This window comes from Eucyclogobius newberryi, unplaced genomic scaffold (genome assembly GCF_026437365.1).
Source record: "Eucyclogobius newberryi isolate DKJ021-1_F unplaced genomic scaffold, fEucNew1.0.hap1 SCAF_8, whole genome shotgun sequence".
Taxonomy (NCBI): Eukaryota; Metazoa; Chordata; class Actinopteri; order Gobiiformes; family Gobiidae; genus Eucyclogobius; species Eucyclogobius newberryi.
In genome coordinates, this window is record NW_027316500.1 from 39,948,745 (window position 1) to 39,970,035 (window position 21,291).

At 48.8% G+C, this 21,291-nt stretch overlaps 1 protein-coding gene across 1 annotated transcript in view; it reads right to left on the minus strand.

Moving 5' to 3' along the window:
- arfgef3 (ARFGEF family member 3) overlaps window positions 1-21,291 on the minus strand; it is a 225,242-nt gene that overhangs the window by 79,965 nt on the left and 123,986 nt on the right. Inside the window, exons 30-33 of the mRNA XM_072436645.1 lie at window positions 19,532-19,676; window positions 10,211-10,339; window positions 5,015-5,191; window positions 1,041-1,155 (exon numbers count right to left, since the gene is read on the minus strand). Of these exons, the coding sequence (XP_072292746.1) occupies window positions 1,041-1,155; window positions 5,015-5,191; window positions 10,211-10,339; window positions 19,532-19,676 (566 nt within the window). The remainder of the gene's footprint in view (window positions 1-1,040; window positions 1,156-5,014; window positions 5,192-10,210; window positions 10,340-19,531; window positions 19,677-21,291) is intronic.

Genomic DNA, 21,291 nt, shown 5'->3' on the forward strand with positions numbered 1-21,291 from the left:
TTCTACGATAAGATTTTTTTTGGGTCATTTCCCATCTCTCAATGCATTTTTGGTACATTTGGGGGCGCTGACGCGCCAATTTTTTTTATTTTAGAAAAGGGAAATAGCCACATTTTTGTGACTTTTCGTCAATGTTCACTGGGTGAAAAATAGGGGGGTTGGTCCCGAGAAGAAGAAGAAGAAGAAAGAATAATATTCCGATGCGAAAACAATGTTTCCCATTTGTCAAATATCATAAACTATACACCATGAGGTAGGAAAGCGCTCGCGCTTTCCTACCTCATGGTGTGGGTCTTTGGTCACTAACGGGCACTTTCGTTAATTTTGAGTGGGCTCCGCCCACTTTGTGTTTTTGGCCCTCTACACAGTAATAATGTTAAATTTTTGCATTACATGCTTATATGCACGGAACATGCAAGAGATGAGGAACGTATTCGTGAGCTACTTAGCGCAAATGAGTGCTTTATATGTAATGTAAAGTGCTCGTTTAGTGCGCACTTTTGCACGGGCTTCGCCCGTTTACAACGGCAATGTTCCATTATTCTACTACTAAGTAGTCTGCACGGGGCGTGCATGAGTGAAGGAGTGCACTACGTGCGCACTTTCACAGCCGTGCTTCGCACAGCCTTACGGACCTAATCGGCCTCTCGCCAGCTTGTGGCGCTCGGGCCTAAATATATTGAGGATTTGGCTGCCACTCTACTAATTATATGAAAAATAAATGGAAAAGAGAGGGTCATTTCATTTGACTGACAATGAATGGAAAAGTACAGTATATGAGATGAGACATACATCGCCAATGATCAAGGACTGGACTGACATAGTGACACATCAGTGAAAGTGGGAAAAATGACATTCAGTCTTCATTTGGAAATGGACACATTTGACCAACTTAGGGCTCTGCTTGTGATTTTCTTTTGAATTGTACTCTCTGTTTTTTGTGTTTTGTTTTATTTGTGTTCTGTATGATCTATTTGTACAGTATGATTAAATATGACATGTTCTACAAATGTGTGCATGTGTTGAGCATGTGCAGTGACCTGATGCAGGAGCAGCCCACTCTGGAGATGGGCTCTGCAGGCTCAGACACACACGACACCAGCAGTTTGAACAGCTCCTTCAGCATCAGGTTGATCAGTGACTCATAACCTACATCTGCACAAAAAACAGACACTTGTCAGTTGAAAGGACATAAATATACAGGTTTAAACACAAATGTATTTGATCAAAACATAGATTTTTGGTTCATCAAACTATGAAGAGAAAGGACCGGGTTGGCCTTGTGGATTCAGAATAACAGGCAGGAATTCAATCTGCAGAATATTCTTACGTTCCAGTCACAGGGTTTGTGTGAGGCTGTAGTTACTTGTATAACACAGGTTTGGGTCGACGTTTATAGAGTTGGGGTGTGTTGAAGGACATGCCGAGGATGAGGAGGATGATCTAATGTGCTTGGAATTTGTGGGCTTGAAACACCAAAGTAGTAGAAGAAGAACTGAAGAATGGAGTCTATAGGGTAGAGTCTAAAGAATACAGTCTGGTGTGGAACAAGGCCAGCTGGAATAAAGTCTAAGGAATAAAGTCTGGTGGTAATGTAACACTTGGATACCATCCGCCATAAAAAACAACAACAACAACAACAACAACCACCATAGAAGAAGACCTCTGTGTACAGCTAAATCCATTCATGGAAATGCTAAACGTGGGAGAGTGGATTTGTGAGAAGATGGGAAAGTACATGTAGAGGGTAGTGGGAGGCACGGTGAACTGGGGAGGTGGTGAGTCCAGTTCTTTGGTAGGATTGGAGCTAAGAGTGCCTGGGGACTTTTGGGAGGCCCTTCATTCGAATCAGAATCACAAAAAGGTTTATTGCCATTGTCAACGAACAGAATTCAAAACATAGGAATTTGTCTCGATGATTCAGTGCAACATAAAACAATGAACGGTGGTAAAACAACCTGTATAAGTCAAAAAGAAAAACTATTTAAATCTGTTATAGGATCAAAATAGGCAATAAGATGAAAACAAAATTAAAATAGGCTTACTATGTACACAAATTGTTGTGCAGAAAGTGACAGTGAGTGATTAAATTATGGTTAAAGTGACGATGTTTAAGAAGTGTTCATGAGTCCAACAGCAGAGGGAGAGAAAGTGTTCTTGTGGAGGGAGGTTCTGGTCCGGAAGGACCATAGCCTCCAGCCTGAGGGGAGTGGCCTCCTGCCTGAGGGGAGTGGCCTCCTGCCTGAGGGGAGTGGCTCAAATAGTCCCTATCCAGGGTGAGAAGAGTCGGCTGTGATCCGACCTGCTCGTCCCAGAACCCTGGAGACGTACAGGTCCTGCAGAGATGAAGTCTGCAGCCGATCACCTTCTCAGCAGAGGGCGCTGTAGTCTCTGTTTGTCCCTGGCTGTGGCTCCAGCGTACCACACGGTGATGGAGGAGGTGATGGAGGAGGTGAGGATGGACTCGATGATGGTCGTGTAGAACTGCTCCATCATCAGCTTGTCTTTCCTCAGCTGCTGCAGGAAGTACATCCTCAGCTGGACCTTCTTGATGAGGAGCTGATGGTGGCTCCTCCCACTTGAGGTCCTGGTGATGGTGGCTCCTCCCACTTGAGGTCCTGGTGATGGTGGCTCCTCCCACTTGAGGTCCTGGTGATGGTGGCTCCTCCCACTTGAGGTCCTGGTGATGGTGGCTCCTCCCACTTGAGGTCCTGGTGATGGTGGCTCCTCCCACTTGAGGTCCTGGTGATGGTGGCTCCTCCCACTTGAGGTCCTGGTGATGGTGGCTCCTCCCACTTGAGGTCCTGGTGATGGTGGCTCCTCCCACTTGAGGTCCTGGTGATGGTGGCTCCTCCCACTTGAGGTCCTGGTGATGGTGGCTCCTCCCACTTGAGGTCCTGGTGATGGTGGCTCCTCCCACTTGAGGTCCTGGTGATGGTGGCTCCTCCCACTTGAGGTCCTGGTGATGGTGGCTCCTCCCACTTGAGGTCCTGGTGATGGTGGCTCCTCCCACTTGAGGTCCTGGTGATGGTGGCTCCTCCCACTTGAGGTCCTGGTGATGGTGGTGCAGAGAAAGCGGAGGGAGTCCGCAGTGGAGATGGGAGAGTCTATGATAGTGAGGGGGGGCTGGGGGGCTAAAGTCCACAAATAGGATCGTGGCGTAGGTTCCCGGGGAGTCCAGATGCTGCCAGATGAAGTGGAGTGCTTGTAGTTGGTGAGAAGCCGGAGCCCACTCCACACAGAGGCGGGGTTGTAGTTTGAGAAATGTATTAGGAATGGACTTCCCTCCACTTTACGATCTAATACATTTTTGGTTCGGTGCTTGTTTTCCACATGACCTCATTTTCCATTCATCCATCTTCTTCCACAGTCAGAGCAGGGACTCCCAGACTTCCCACTCCCCCGACACTTCCTCTAACATCTCCGGGGGGATCCGGAGGCGCTACCAGGCCATCCAAGCGACACAGTCCCTCCAGCGTGTCCTGGATCTTCCCTGGGGCCTCTTACCGGTGGGACATGCCCGAAACACCTTCCCAGGGAGGCGCCCAGGAGGCATCCGGAACAGATGCTCGAGCCACCTCAGCTGGAGGAGCAGCGGCTCTACTCCGAGATCCTCCCGTGTAACTGAGCTCCAAGGCAACACCTGACCTTCCCTTTCCACAATACTGTCAACTTATGGAGTTGAAGGACGAGCGGTCATGAGAACGGAATTCCGAGTGATCCCTAAAAAAACAGTCTTCTGGGAAGGGACCAAATTGCTCTTTGCCAGATTGACCGCATACCCAACTGCCCGATGTGATCGAGGACAGTTTGGGTGTCTTGAACATCCTGGCTGTAAGTGGGAGCACAGACCAGCCAGTCGTCCAGTTAAGGTAGTATTTTTAAACGGCGTGCCTGGAGGGGAGCCAGAGCTGCAGCAACGCATCTGGTGAAAACCCTTAGCGTCAGAGACAGACCGAACAGAAGGACTCGAAGGACTTGGTAGTGATGACCTCGAAATGCAAATCGCAGAAACTGCTGGTGGCATGATGCAATTGGAACATGAAAGTAGGCATCCTTGAGGTCTATGGAAGTGAACCACTCGTTGAGATATTGCCTGCAACATCTCCGTGGTTTTCAACATGTGAAATGACAGGGTTTTTAAAAACACATTGACACCTCGAAGGTCCAGAACTGGGCGTAGATCACCAATCTTCTTTGGCACCAGGAAATCCCGGGAGTAATAGCCCCCTGGATCTTTCAGTGGGTCCACAGGCACAATTGCCCCCTTGTCCAGCAAAATAGATATCTCCTGAGTAAGTGCCAGGGCCATGGCTGTGTAGTCGGCTAAAACTAGCTGCAGAATGCCGATGCTAACAAGGGTGTGAGTACTCGCTGCCTCGACGTAAGTCGAGAGGCTAACCGGCAAACCAGAAGATAGCAAACAATTCAATGTTTTCCACTTACAACTCGACAAACCCGTGCGCGAGAAGAAGAAAGGGACTGGGCTCTCGGTGTCACGTGAGAGGTCACAGAGAGGTCACAGGTGACTTTGTTGTCATTAGATTCTCGACCTGCGCATGCGCAAAGGATGATCATTCAGTGCTTAAGGCGCCGCCTCTGGTGGTCAGAAGGGATGAAATAGAACGCACATATGGACCTTTTCAAAAATCACTGATAGCTCTTGCCATCACATAAGTACTGATATGTTTAATGCTAGCGTTTGGCTATTGGACTAAAAGTGAACCAGTTGAAACATAACTATAGTGCATTTTTAAGCGGCCGTGGCTGCAGAGCCGCGGCGCGGTAAAATGGCCCAGCAGTTTCAGGGCAGCGGCTCATGGCTAACCCTAACCCTAACCTTAACCCTAACCCTAACCTTAACCCGACGCGGTCTAAAACGGTGCGGTCAAATAGCGCAGAAGTTTCAGGAGCCGCGTCACAAAATAACATGGCAGTTTCAGCCGCACGCCGCGGCTCTGTAGACACTCCTTTTTTAAGCACCCCATGTAAACATGACCACAGGAAGTCCCACCAGAGGTTATGAAGCTGTGCACATGCTCCACCACCAGCTCACAGCACAGCCCGATGGCATGCTTGAAGTTCGCTGCCGCCATGTCCCAGTAGGCGTGGTCCCCGTGGCTTCGCTGTAACCATACCGACATGACAGGAAGCAGGAGTTGGATGACGGAGAAGATGGCGAACCCTGGACCTGAGAATAAGAGGAGAGAGTGAGGAAGGAAGCTCAGCAAGGACACAACAAACTGACAAGGAGCAGACGTGCAGAGGACAGTACTCAGTTAGATTTACTTTTTAAATACATTGTGCTTCATGGAGTAGCTTGCAGATGCCATACTTTACTATTTCTTGAGAAATATGTTTTGGAAGTATCTGTCTCTTACTTGAGTAAAAGGGTTGATCATTTTCCCACTGAGGCATCGGTTGCATTCACAAAACACATTGATGTGGACTTGTTTGATTGGGGACGTCGTCATCATTCTTTGAGCTGATCTGGTTCACGTTCACACACTTTCATCAACCACACCAAATGTCCCGAAAGATGCATTTCCACCAAGGCCGTGGCTACAGAGCCGCGGCGCGGCCATATAGCCTCATGGCTAACCTTAACCCTAACCTTAACCCTAACCCTAACCCTAACCCTAACCCTAACCCTAACCCTAACCCTAACCCTCTAACCTTAACCCTAACCCTAACCCTAACCCTAACCCTCTAACCCTAACCCTAACCCTAACCCTCACCCTCTAACCTTAACCTTAACCTTAACCCTAACCCTAACCCTAACCCCCTAACCCTAACCCTAACCCTAACCCTAACCCTAACCCTAACCATAACCCTAACCCTAACCCATATAGCCTCATGGCTAATCCTAACACTAACCCTAACCCTAACCCTCTAACCCTAACCCTAACCTTAACCCTAACCCTAACCCTAACCCTAACCTTAACCCTAACCCTAACCCTAACCCTAACCATAACCCTAACCATAACCCTAACCCTAACCCATATAGCCTCATGGCTAATCCTAACACTAACCCTAACCCTAACCCTAACCCTAACCCTAACCTTAACCCTAACCCTAACCCTAACCTTAACCCTAACCTTAACCCTAACCCTAACCCATATAGCCTCATGGCTAATCCTAACACTAACCCTAACCCTAACCCTAACCTTAACCCTAACCTTAACCCTAACCTTAACCCTAACCCTCACCCTAACCTTAACCCTAACCTTAACCCTAACCATAACCCTAACCCTAACCTTAACCCTAACCATAACCCTAACCCTAACCCTAACCTTAACCCTAACCCTAACCCTAACCCTAACCCTAACCCTAACCCTAACCCTAACCTTAACCCTAACCTTAACCCTAACCCTAACCATAACCCTAACCATAACCCTAACCATAACCATAACCATAACCATAACCCTAACCCTAACCCTAACCCTAACCTTAACCCTAACCATAACCCTAACCCTAACCTTAACCCTAACCCTAACCCTAACCCTAACCTTAACCCTAACCTTAACCCTAACCCTAACCCTAACCCTAACCCTAACCTTAACCCTAACCCTAACCTTAACCCTAACCTTAACCATAACCCTAACCTTAACCCTAACCCTAACCTTAACCCTAACCTTAACCCTAACCCTAACCCTAACCCTAACCCTAACCATAACCCTAACCCTAACCCTAACCCTGTCCCACATGAGCTCAACCTGCTCCATATGTTGAAAAGGAGGGGAGGAAGAGGTGGGATGAAGAATGTCCAGTGAAAAGAAACAATAAGCAACAATAACGCTTTCTCTCTTTCTCTGTCTTTTTTTTCTTTTTTAAGGCAAGGCAAGTTTATATGTAGAGCACAATTTGTAGACAAGGCAATTCAAAGTGCTTCACACGACAGGAAAAACGCAATAAAATCACAAAACAAGACATAAAAGATAAGATAATCCTTTAATGTCCACACAAGGGGACATTTCGTAGAGAGGAGAGTGAAAATAGAATCCTGTCAGTCATAAACACAGCTAAATAAAACTGTTTTTATCTTGACTGGCACCAGCAAGAGGCCGGTCCATGTTTAGTCCTGACTCTGGCACCAGCAAGAGGCCGGTCCATGTTCAGTCCTGACTCTGGCACCAGCAGGAGGCCGCTCCATGTTTAGTCCTGACTCTGGCACCAGCAGGAGGCCGGTCCATGTTTAGTCCTGACTCTAGCACCAGCAGGAGGCCGCTCCATGTTTAGTCCTGACTCTGGCACCAGCAAGAGGCCGGTCCATGTTTAGTCCTGACTCTGGCACCAGCAGGAGGCCGCTCCATGTTTAGTCCTGACTCTGGCACCAGCAGGAGGCCGGTCCATGTTCAGTCCTGACTCTGGCACCAGCAGGAGGCCGGTCCATGTTTAGTCCTGACTCTGGCACCAGCAGGAGGCCGGTCCATGTTTAGTCCCGACTCTGGCACCAGCAGGAGGCCGGTCCATGTTTAGTCCTGACTCTGGCACCAGCAGGAGGCCGGTCCATGTTTAGTCCTGACTCTGGGCACCAGCAGGAGGCCGCTCCATGTTTAGTCCTGACTCTGGCACCAGCAGGAGGCCGGTTTGAAAATACCTATTATGTCCAGACAGTTCATCTGCGTAATGACGCAGACACTTTATGTTCTTCTGTTTTTGAGTTTCTGCGCGTTTCAACTCCTTAACGCTTCAACCGATTTCAACAAGTTATACCTCATTACGATCGCTTTCACAGTAGTACGTGTGCTATTACTTTTGACATTTGAACAACTTGTACTTTTTGCAGTATTTTCAAAAGTATTAGTATTTTTTTCCCCATTGAAATGAATGGGGCATTAGAATTATTAGGCCCGAGCGCCACAAGCTGGGGAGAGGCCTATTAATCTTGTAAGGCCGTGCGAAGCACGGCTGCGAAAGTGCGCACGTAGTGCGCACGAAATCGAGCGTGAAGCGCTCGCCCACTTCCAAACACTCACTAACGCACTCCTTCACTCATGCACGCCCCGTGCATACTAATTAGTTGTAGGAAAATGGAACATTACCGTTGTAAACGGGCGAAGCCCGTGCAAAAGTTCGCACTAAACGAGCACTTTACATTGGGATGACGACCGCTTTGCGGTCGTCATCCCCATATAAAGCACTCATTTGCGCTAAGTAGCTCACAAATACGTTCCCCATCTCTTGCATGTTCCGTGCATATAAGCATGTTATGCAAAAATTGAACATTATTACTGTATAGAGGGCCAAAAACACAAAGTGGGCGGAGCCCACTCAAAATTAACGAAAGTACCCGTCAGTGACCAGGGACCCACACCATGAGGTAGGAAAGCGCGAGCGCTTTCCGAAAATGTATAGTTTATGATATTTGACAAATGGGAAACATTGTTTTCGCATCGGAATATTATTCTTTCTTTCTTTCTTTCTTCTTCTTCTTCTCGGGACCAACCCCCCTATTTTTCACCCAGTGAACATTGACGAAAAGTCACAAAAATGTTCACACCTCTAAAAATCGTGCCTCTCTACATTCTGGCTATTTCCCTTTTCTAAAATAAAAAAAAATTGGCGCGTCAGCGCCCCCAAATGTACCAAAAATGCATTGAGAGATGGGAAATGACCCAAAAAAAATCTGATCGTAGAATCATGAAATTTGGCGCAGAGGTAGATGGTGACAAGAGAAGTAAAAAATATTATTACGGCAACGCCGTCTGCCCAACCAAATGTCGGCCATATTGCTTCAAAAATGGCTAAACATGACGTCGGAGTTTTTCCAAACGTCGTACTTTTACAAACTCCTCCCAGGGCGTTGGCCCTAAAAAGCTGAAATTTGGTGAAAATGCTACTGAGGAGTGGGACATCAAAAGTTATCCAAATTACATTGATACCTCTCACGGTCTCTGAGCGGCGAAGCCGCAAACTGTAGCTAGAATTTCAGAAATCTCCCATATTTAAAATTTCTGCCGTTTGCGCAGATAAAGTCCGAATTGCGTCAAATTAGAATCAGTTGTTAAACTCTTTGCCCTAAACCTACTTGAAGTGAAATAAATTCATTTGGCGCCACAGCGCCCCCTACAGATTTTATATGGAGGTTAAATGTTTAGTTTTGCGAAATTATATGAAATTTGACACACAACTCAATTTTAGCATCCCCATCAAAAAAGTCAATGAGACCCATGTCATAATTGTTATGGCGTTGCCGTAACGATGACCGAAACCTTCCATGTTATTCCAATGGGGAAATCGCCAGAACATGTTTACACTTTAGACTTTCACAAACTCCTCCCAGGGCGTCAGCCCTATTAACCTGAAATTTGGTGAGACTCATCTTCAGGGGTGGACCATCAAAAGTTATCCACATTTTCATTCAAAGAGTCACGGTGTCTGTGCGGCAAAGCCGCACATTTTGCCAAGAATTCAAAATAAAATAGCTTTTTGATGTAAAACAAAGGGGAGAAGATGTGACAGCGTCACAGATTCAGCAGTAGGCGTAATAAAAGGACAATTGGGGCGCGTTAGCGCCCCCTCCTCTTGCGGCGTGGCGGCGGCGTGGCGAGGGCCGATCATTGCCGCTTGCGGCTATATTTATTCTTTAGACTTTATTCTTTAGACTTACACACATGTAGTACTCTTACACACATGTAGTACTTTTACGCAAGAACGCAGACACTCGCAATGGTTTCAGCCATTTCAATTTTATCTAGTTATTACTTTTACTTTGGTTGAAGTCTACTTTCCAACATTCTTCTTTAAACTTACTTGAATAATTATTGCTCTCCTATTTTGTACTTGAGTAATATTCATTTCATGTACCTGTTCTGTGGTAACTTGTTTACATCCAAGTGCTTTTATTTGGTAAAGTCTGTATTTTGATGTCACCAATAGAAACATGTCTGAGTTTGCTGCATGTGCTAACAGTAGGATGTACAGTAGTTAGCCTCCTCAAAAGCTAACGTCATCGTTTGTTCTGCAAAGCTGATGTTTTCATTCATTAAACAATAGTCGGGTATTTCTTGTGCAAATCTGTGATATCTCTTATACGGACCCTCGCAGTAAACTGTACAGGTCGTACATTTAGAACACGTACTATGTTAAGGACAACATCAGGTGTGGAAGTGGAGACTCTCATGTGAGTGTTGGACACAAACACAGCCTTAGCTCAGTGTTAGCTCAGTGTTAGCTCAGTGTTAGCTCAGTGTTAGCTCAGTGTTACCTGGCACATAAGTGAGCTCCCGCAGCAGAGTGAAGAGCAGCTCCAGGGTGGGCGGCTGGTGCTGGCGAGGGCAAGTGGACACAGCCGCAGTCAGCTGCTCCAACAGGAGGATCCACACCTGAATCAGACCTGAGGCACACAGAGGACAAGGCTTTGACCTGAGGCACACAGAGGACAAGGCTTTGACCTGAGGCACACAGAGGACAAGGCTTTGACCTGAGGCACACAGAGGACAAGGCTTTGACCTGAGGAACACAGAGGACAAGGCTTTGACCTGAGGCACACAGAGGACAAGGCTTTGACCTGAGGCACACAGAGGACAAGGCTTTGACCTGAGGAACACAGAGGACATGGCTAGATTGACAACATTGATAACGACATAATTGATTTGGAAATATGACTTTTAACAGCCTGGATCACCATTCATTTTTATTTTGTTTGAAATGATCTTTTGGCCTGTAGGCTTTAAGCTTTATTAGACAGAAAAGTTTAGCATGGAATGGGATGAGAGAAGGAAGGACAAGCAGCAAACTGTCGGAGTCAGGATTGGAACTCACAGCCCTGCGGCCGGCGGTACACGGAGCTGCATATGTGCAGCACACACGTCGTTTCATATCGTCTGGAGAGTAGAAGAGACCTGCAGCTGTAGAAGAGACCTGCAGCTGTAGAAGACCTGCAGCTGTAGAAGACCTGCAGCTGTAGAAGACCTGCAGCTGTAGAAGAGACCTGCAGCTGTAGAAGAGACCTGCAGCTATAGAAGACCTGCAGCTGTAGAAGACCTGCAGCTGTAGAAGACCTGCAGCTGTAGAAGACCTGCAGCTGTAGAAGACCTGCAGCTGTAGAAGACCTGCAGCTGTAAAAGAGACCTGCAGCTGTAGAAGACCTGCAGCTGTAGAAGACCTGCAGCTGTAGAAGACCTGCAGCTGTAGAAGACCTACAGCTGTAGAAGAGACCTGCAGCTGTAGAAGAGACCTGCAGCTGTAGAAGACCTGCAGCTGTAGAAGAGACCTGCAGCTGTAGAAGAGACCTGCAGCTGTAGAAGAGACCTGCAGCTGTAGAAGAGACCTGCAGCTGTAGAAGAGACCTGCAGCTGTAGAAGACCTGCAGCTGTAGAAGACCTGCAGCTGTAGAAGAGACCTGCAGCTGTAGAAGAGACCTGCAGCTGTAGAAGAGACCTGCAGCTGTAGAAGACCTGCAGCTGTAGAAGACCTGCAGCTGTAGAAGAGACCTGCAGCTGTAGAAGAGACCTGCAGCTGTAGAAGACCTGCAGCTGTAGAAGACCTGCCGCTGTAGAAGACCTGCAGCTGTAGAAGACCTGCAGCTGTAAAAGACCTGCAGCTGTAGAAGAGACCTGCTGCTGTAAAAGAGACCTGCAGCTGTAGAAGACCTGCAGCTGTAGAAGACCTGCAGCTGTAGAAGAGACCTGCTGCTGTAAAAGAGACCTGCAGCTGTAGAAGACCTGCAGCTGTAAAAGAGACCTGCAGCTGTAGAAGAGACCTGCAGCTGTAGAAGACCTGCAGCTGTAGAAGACCTGCAGCTGTAGAAGACCTGCAGCTGTAGAAGAGACCTGCAGCTGTAGAAGAGACCTGCAGCTGTAGAAGACCTGCAGCTGTAGAAGACCTGCAGCTGTAGAAGAGACCTGCAGCTGTAGAAGACCTGCAGCTATAGAAGACCTGCAGCTGTAAAAGACCTGCAGCTGTAAAAGACCTGCAGCTGTAGAAGACCTGCAGCTGTAGAAGACCTGCAGCTATAGAAGACCTGCAGCTGTAGAAGAGACCTGCAGCTATAGAAGACCTGCAGCTGTAGAAGAGACCTGCAGCTGTAGAAGACCTGCAGCTGTAGAAGACCTGCAGCTGTAGAAGAGACCTGCAGCTGTAGAAGAGACCTGCAGCTGTAGAAGAGACCTGCAGCTGTAGAAGACCTGCAGCTGTGGAAGACCTGCAGCTGTAGAAGACCTGCAGCTATAGAAGAGACGTGCAGCTGTAGAAGACCTGCAGCTGTAGAAGACCTGCAGCTGTAGAAGAGACCTGCAGCTGTAGAAGAGACCTGCAGCTGTAGAAGACCTGCAGCTGTAGAAGACCTGCAGCTGTAGAAGACCTGCAGCTGTAGAAGAGACCTGCAGCTGTAGAAGACCTGCAGCTGTAGAAGACCTGCAGCTGTAGAAGAGACCTGCAGCTGTAGAAGACCTGCAGCTGTGGAAGACCTGCAGCTGTAGAAGAGACCTGCAGCTGTAGAAGACCTGCAGCTGTAGAAGACCTGCATCTATAGAAGAGACGTGCAGCTGTAGAAGACCTGCAGCTGTAGAAGACCTGCAGCTGTAGAAGAGACCTGCAGCTGTAGAAGAGACCTGCAGCTGTAGAAGACCTGCAGCTGTAGAAGACCTGCAGCTGTAGAAGAGACCTGCAGCTGTAGAAGACCTGCAGCTGTAGAAGACCTGCAGCTGTAGAAGAGACCTGCAGCTGTAGAAGAGACCTGCAGCTGTAGAAGACCTGCAGCTGTAGAAGACCTGCAGCTGTAGAAGACCTGCAGCTGTAGAAGACCTGCAGGTGTAGAAGAGACCTGCAGCTGTAGAAGAGACCTGCAGCTGTAGAAGACCTGCAGCTGTAGAAGACCTGCAGCTGCAGAAGAGACCTGCAGCTGTAGAAGACCTGCAGCTGTAGAAGAGACCTGCAGCTGTAGAAGACCTGCAGCTGTAGAAGACCTGCAGCTGTAGAAGAGACCTGCAGCTGTAGAAGACCTGCAGCTGTAGAAGACCTGACGCTGTAGAAGAGACCTGCAGCTGTAGAAGACCTGCAGCTGTAGAAGACCTGCAGCTGTAGAAGACCTGCAGCTGTAGAAGACCTGCAGCTGTAGAAGACCTGCAGCTGTAGAAGAGACGTGCAGCTGTAGAAGACCTGCAGCTGTAGAAGAGACCTGCAGCTGTAGAAGAGACCTGCAGCTGTAGAAGACCTGCAGCTGTAGAAGACCTGCAGCTGTAGAAGACCTGCAGCTGTAGAAGAGACCTGCAGCTGTAGAAGACCTGCAGCTGTAGAAGACCTGCAGCTGTAGAAGACCTGCAGCTGTAGAAGACCTGCAGCTGTAGAAGACCTGCAGCTGTAGAAGACCTGCAGCTGTAGAAGAGACCTGCAGCTGTAGAAGACCTGCAGCTGTAGAAGACCTGCAGCTGTAGAAGACCTGCAGCTGTAGAAGACCTGCAGCTGTAGAAGACCTGCAGCTGTAGAAGAGACCTGCAGCTGTAGAAGAGACCTGCAGCTGTAGAAGACCTGCAGCTGTAGAAGACCTGCAGCTGTAGAAGAGACCTGCAGCTGTAGAAGAGACCTGCAGCTATAGAAGACCTGCAGCTGTAGAAGACCTGCAGCTGTAGAAGAGACCTGCAGCTGTAGAAGAGACCTGCAGCTGTAGAAGACCTGCAGCTGTAGAAGACCTGCAGCTATAGAAGAGACGTGCAGCTGTAGAAGAGACCTGCAGCTGTAGAAGACCTGCAGCTGTAGAAGACCTGCAGCTGTAGAAGACCTGCAGCTGTAGAAGACCTGCAGCTGTAGAAGACCTGCAGCTGTAGAAGAGACCTGCAGCTGTAGAAGAGACCTGCAGCTATAGAAGACCTGCAGCTATAGAAGAGACGTGCAGCTGTAGAAGAGACCTGCAGCTGTAGAAGACCTGCAGCTGTAGAAGACCTGCAGCTGTAGAAGACCTGCAGCTGTAGAAGACCTGCAGCTGTAGAAGACCTGCAGCTGTAGAAGAGACCTGCAGCTGTAGAAGACCTGCAGCTGTAGAAGACCTGCAGCTGTAGAAGACCTGCAGCTGTAGAAGACCTGCAGCTGTAGAAGAGACCTGCAGCTGTAGAAGAGACCTGCAGCTGTAGAAGACCTGCAGCTGTAGAAGAGACCTGCAGCTGTAGAAGAGACCTGCAGCTGTAGAAGACCTGCAGCTGTAGAAGACCTGCAGCTGTAGAAGAGACCTGCAGCTGTAGAAGAGACCTGCAGCTGTAGAAGACCTGCAGCTGTAGAAGACCTGCAGCTGTAGAAGACCTGCAGCTGTAGAAGACCTGCAGCTGTAGAAGAGACCTGCAGCTGTAGAAGAGACCTGCAGCTGTAGAAGACCTGCAGCTGTAGAAGACCTGCAGCTGTAGAAGACCTGCAGCTGTAGAAGACCTGCAGCTGTAGAAGAGACCTGCAGCTGTAGAAGAGACCTGCAGCTGTAGAAGAGACCTGCAGCTGTAGAAGACCTGCAGCTGTAGAAGACCTGCAGCTGTAGAAGACCTGCAGCTGTAGAAGACCTGCAGCTGTAGAAGACCTGCAGCTGTAGAAGAGACCTGCAGCTGTAGAAGAGACCTGCAGCTGTAGAAGACCTGCAGCTGTAGAAGACCTGCAGCTGTAGAAGACCTGCAGCTGTAGAAGACCTGCAGCTGTAGAAGACCTGCAGCTGTAGAAGACCTGCAGCTGTAGAAGACCTGCAGCTGTAGAAGACCTGCAGCTGTAGAAGACCTGCAGCTGTAGAAGAGACCTGCAGCTATAGAAGAGACGTGCAGCTGTAGAAGACCTGCAGCTGTAAAAGAGACCTGCAGCTGTAGAAGAGACCTGCAGCTGTAGAAGAGACCTGCAGCTGTAGAAGAGACCTGCAGCTGTAGAAGACCTGCAGCTGTAGAAGACCTGCAGCTGTAGAAGACCTGCAGCTGTAGAAGAGACCTGCAGCTGTAGAAGACCTGCAGCTGTAGAAGACCTGCAGCTGTAGAAGACCTGCAGCTGTAGAAGACCTGCAGCTGTAGAAGACCTGCAGCTGTAGAAGACCTGCAGCTGTAGAAGACCTGCAGCTGTAGAAGAGACCTGCAGCTGTAGAAGAGACCTGCAGCTGTAGAAGACCTGCAGCTGTAGAAGAGACCTGCAGCTGTAGAAGAGACCTGCAGCTGTAGAAGACCTGCAGCTGTAGAAGACCTGCAGCTGTAGAAGAGACCTGCAGCTGTAGAAGAGACCTGCAGCTGTAGAAGACCTGCAGCTGTAGAAGACCTGCAGCTGTAGAAGACCTGCAGCTGTAGAAGACCTGCAGCTGTAGAAGACCTGCAGCTGTAGAAGAGACCTGCAGCTGTAGAAGAGACCTGCAGCTGTAGAAGAGACCTGCAGCTGTAGAAGACCTGCAGCTGTAGAAGACCTGCAGCTGTAGAAGAGACCTGCAGCTGTAGAAGAGACCTGCAGCTGTAGAAGACCTGCAGCTGTAGAAGAGACCTGCAGCTGTAGAAGACCTGCAGCTGTAGAAGACCTGCAGCTGTAGAAGACCTGCAGCTGTAGAAGAGACCTGCAGCTGTAGAAGAGACCTGCAGCTGTAGAAGACCTGCAGCTGTAGAAGACCTGCAGCTGTAGAAGACCTGCAGCTGTAGAAGAGACCTGCAGCTGTAGAAGAGACCTGCAGCTGTAGAAGACCTGCAGCTGTAGAAGACCTGCAGCTGTAGAAGACCTGCAGCTGTAGAAGACCTGCAGCTGTAGAAGAGACCTGCAGCTGTAGAAGAGACCTGCAGCTGTAGAAGACCTGCAGCTGTAGAAGACCTGCAGCTGTAGAAGACCTGCAGCTGTAGAAGACCTGCAGCTGTAGAAGAGACCTGCAGCTATAGAAGAGACGTGCAGCTGTAGAAGACCTGCAGCTGTAAAAGAGACCTGCAGCTGTAGAAGAGACCTGCAGCTGTAGAAGAGACCTGCAGCTGTAGAAGACCTGCAGCTGTAGAAGACCTGCAGCTGTAGAAGACCTGCAGCTGTAGAAGAGACCTGCAGCTGTAGAAGACCTGCAGCTGTAGAAGACCTGCAGCTGTAGAAGACCTGCAGCTGTAGAAGACCTGCAGCTGTAGAAGACCTGCAGCTGTAGAAGAGACCTGCAGCTGTAGAAGACCTGCAGCTGTAGAAGACCTGCAGATGTAGAAGAGACCTGCAGCTGTAGAAGAGACCTGCAGCTGTAGAAGACCTGCAGCTGTAGAAGACCTGCAGCTGTAGAAGACCTGCAGCTGTAGAAGACCTGCAGCTGTAGAAGAGACCTGCAGCTGTAGAAGAGACCGATATCTAAATCTATTAAAGCTTATAAATCAGAACTTTCCAGATTGATAATATCTAAATTATACAAGTGTATTAACAATAATAGGCAGCCACTCATTACATTACAAATAAATGGGAAAGTGAGGGTCACTTTTTTTTGACTGACGGACAATTGTTTGATACATGCACTTCATGATGTATTCTTCTACTATTACTATTATTCATGTTGTATGTTAACCTTGATGCTAAAGCAAGTTTGTTTGTGAATTCTGATCCTGGCAATGGCAATAAACCACAGATTCTGATTCTGAGAGGGTGATAGTACAAGTACATCTCACTGGAGAACCACGGATCACATGTTCGGAGGGAATTCTGTTGGGAAAGTGTGTCTGGTTTCTTTCTAAACCCATGTCAAAGTGCCCATGACTCACAGGGAGGTGCAGACTGACCTGAGCCTCCTCCTGGGGTACAGACTGGACCAACATCACACTGGCCCAACATCACACTGGCCCAACATCACACTGGCCCAACATCACACTGGCCCAACATCACACTGGCCCAACATCACACTGGCCCAACATCACACTGGCCCAACATCACACTGGCCCAACATCACACTGGACCAACATCACACTGGCCCAACATCACACTGGCCCAACATCACACTGGCCCAACATCACACTGGCCCAACATCACACTGGACCAACATCACACTGGACCAACATCACACTGGACCAACATCACACTGACCAACATCACACTGGACCAACATCACACTGGACCAACATCACACTGGACCAACATCACACTGGACCAACATCACACTGGACCAACATCACACTGGACCAACATCACACTGGACCAACATCACACTGGACCAACATCACACTGGACCAACATCACACTGGACCAACATCACACTGGCCCAACATCACACTGGCCCAACATCACACTGGCCCAACATCACACTGGACCAACATCACACTGGACCAACATCACACTGGACCAACATCACACTGGACCAACATCACACTGGACCAACATCACACTGGACCAACATCACACTGGCCCAACATCACACTGGCCCAACATCACACTGGCCCAACATCACACTGGACCAACATCACACTGGCCAACATCACACTGCCACATCACACTGCCCAACATCACACTGGCCCAACATCACACTGGCCCAACATCACACTGGCCCAACATCACACTGGACCAACATCACACTGACCAACATCACACTGGACCAACATCACACTGGACCAACATCACACTGGCCCAACATCACACTGGACCAACATCACACTGACAACATCACACGACCACATCACACTGGACCAACATCACACTGGACCAACATCACACTGGACCAACATCACACTGGACCAACATCACACTGGACCAACATCACACTGGACCAACATCACACTGGACCAACATCACACTGGACCAACATCACACTGGACCAACATCACACTGGACCAACATCACACTGGACCAACATCACACTGGACCAACATCACACTGGCCCAACATCACACTGGCCCAACATCACACTGGACCAACATCACACTGGACCAACATCACACTGGACCAACATCACACTGGACCAACATCACACTGGCCCAACATCACACTGGCCCAACATCACACTGGACCAACATCACACTGGACCAACATCACACTGGACCAACATCACACTGGCCCAACATCACACTGGCCCAACATCACACTGGCCCAACATCACACTGGCCCAACATCACACTGGCCCAACATCACACTGGCCCAACATCACACTGGACCAACATCACACTGGACCAACATCACACTGGACCAACATCACACTGGACCAACATCACACTGGACCAACATCACACTGGCCCAACATCACACTGGACCAACATCACACTGGACCAACATCACACTGGACCAACATCACACTGGACCAACATCACACTGGCCCAACATCACACTGGCCCAACATCACACTGGACCAACATCACACTGGACCAACATCACACTGGACCAACATCACACTGGACCAACATCACACTGGACCAACATCACACTGGACCAACATCACACTGGACCAACATCACACTGGACCAACATCACACTGGACCAACATCACACTGGCCCAACATCACACTGGCCCAACATCACACTGGCCCAACATCACACTGGACCAACATCACACTGGACAAACATCACACTGGACCAACATCACACTGGACCAACATCACACTGGCCCAACATCACACTGGCCCAACATCACACTGGCCCAACATCACACTGGCCCAACATCACACTGGACCAACATCACACTGGCCCAACATCACACTGGCCCAACATCACACTGGCCCAACATCACACTGGCCCAACATCACACTGGCCCAACATCACACTGGACCAACATCACACTGGACCAACATCACACTGGACCAACATCACACTGGACCAACATCACACTGGACCAACATCACACTGGACCAACATCACACTGGACCAACATCACACTGGACCAACATCACACTGGACCAACATCACACTGGACCAACATCACACTGGACCAACATCACACTGGACCAACATCACACTGGACCAACATCACACTGGACCAACATCACACTGGACCAACATCACACTGGACCAACATCACACTGGCCCAACATCACACTGGACCAACATCACACTGGACCAACATCACACTGGACCAACATCACACTGGACCAACATCACACTGGACCAACATCACACTGGACCAACATCACACTGGACCAACATCACACTGGACCAACATCACACTGGACCAACATCACACTGGACCAACATCACACTGGCCCAACATCACACTGGCCCAACATCACACTGGCCCAACATCACACTGGCCCAACATCACACTGGACCAACATCACACTGGACCAACATCACACTGGACCAACATCACACTGGACCAACATCACACTGGACCAACATCACACTGGACCAACATCACACTGGACCAACATCACACTGGACCAACATCACACTGGACCAACATCACACTGGCCCAACATCACACTGGCCCAACATCACACTGGACCAACATCACACTGGACCAACATCACACTGGACCAACATCACACTGGCCCAACATCACACTGGCCCAACATCACACTGGACATCCACAACATGGACAATGATCACATTTAGACTGAGCTAAGTGGGACTATTATTTTGGCCTTCATTTCAATCTTTTTGTTGGATGTCTAGAGTTTTTTGAGTCTTGTTCCCTCTAAGATCTTAATAAAAGAGATACCGGTGTCGTCATCGAACTCCTGTAGCACACAGTCCACGCCGTCCTCGCTGCTGACCGAGCGCTCCTGACCCCTCATGGGCAGACTGGCCAGGCGCGCGCCCAGGAACACCGGCTTGGACGGCATTTTGTAGATCTTTGACAACAGCTGGTCAGACACGGGGAACACATTATAAATGCATATTATCATATATTATCATATTCCATTTGGACACAAACATGATGGAGTCATTTCTGCTGCTGGTTCTGTTCCACTCACACACATTCAACACCAGCAGTGGAGCTGGCTCAAGTGTCTTGCCCAAGGACAGGACAGCAGTACACTACTACTTGGTGGCAGGATTGCTGCTAACTTCCTTCACTGTTGCCATGGTTGCCCTTTGTGGATAAGTCCACGTGCATTCAAGGAGTTTACAGCTACCTGTGAACACTTGTGTAGGTACTCCAGAGCGGGTAAGTATGACATGTACCTGTGAACACTTGTGTAGGTACTCCAGAGCGGGTAAGTATGACATGTACCTGTGAACACTTGTGTAGGTACTCCAGAGCGGGTAAGTATGACATGTACCTGTGAACACTTGTGTAGGTACTCCAGAGCGGGTAAGTATGACATGTACCTGTGAACACTTGTGTAGGTACTCCAGAGCGGGTAAGTATGACATGTACCTGTGAACACTTGTGTAGGTACTCCAGAGCGGGTAAGTATGACATGTACCTGTGAACACTTGTGTAGGTACTCCAGAGCGGGTAAGTATGACATGTACCTGTGAACACTTGTGTAGGTACTCCAGAGCGGGTAAGTATGACATGTACCTGTGAACACTTGTGTAGGTACTCCAGAGCGGGTAAGTATGACATGTACCTGTGAACACTTGTGTAGGTACTCCAGAGCGGGTAAGTATGACATGTACCTGTGAACACTTGTGTAGGTACTCCAGAGCGGGTAAGTATGACATGTACCTGTGAACACTTGTGTAGGTACTCCAGAGCGGGTAAGTATGACATGTACCTGTGAACACTTGTGTAGGTACTCCAGAGCGGGTAAGTATGACATGTACCTGTGAACACTTGTGTAGGTACTCCAGAGCGGGTAAGTATGACATGTACCTGTGAACACTTGTGTAGGTACTCCAGAGCGGGTAAGTATGACATGTACCTGTGAACACTTGTGTAGGTACTCCAGAGCGGGTAAGTATGACATGTACCTGTGAACACTTGTGTAGGTACTCCAGAGCGGGTAAGTATGACATGTACCTGTGAACACTTGTGTAGGTACTCCAGAGCGGGTAAGTATGACATGTACCTGTGAACACTTGTGTAGGTACTCCAGAGCGGGTAAGTATGACATGTACCTGTGAACACTTGTGTAGGTACTCCAGAGCGGGTAAGTATGACATGTACCTGTGAACACTTGTGTAGGTACTCCAGAGCGGGTAAGTATGACATGTACCTGTGAACACTTGTGTAGGTACTCCAGAGCGGGTTAGTATGACATGTACCTGTGAACACTTGTGTAGGTACTCCAGAGCGGGTAAGTATGACATGTACCTGTGAACACTTGTGTAGGTACTCCAGAGCGGGTAAGTATGACATGTACCTGTGAACACTTGTGTAGGTACTCCAGAGCGGGTAAGTATGACATGTACCTGTGAACACTTGTGTAGGTACTCCAGAGCGGGTAAGTATGACATGTACCTGTGAACACTTGTGTAGGTACTCCAGAGCGGGTAAGTATGACATGTACCTGTGAACACTTGTGTAGG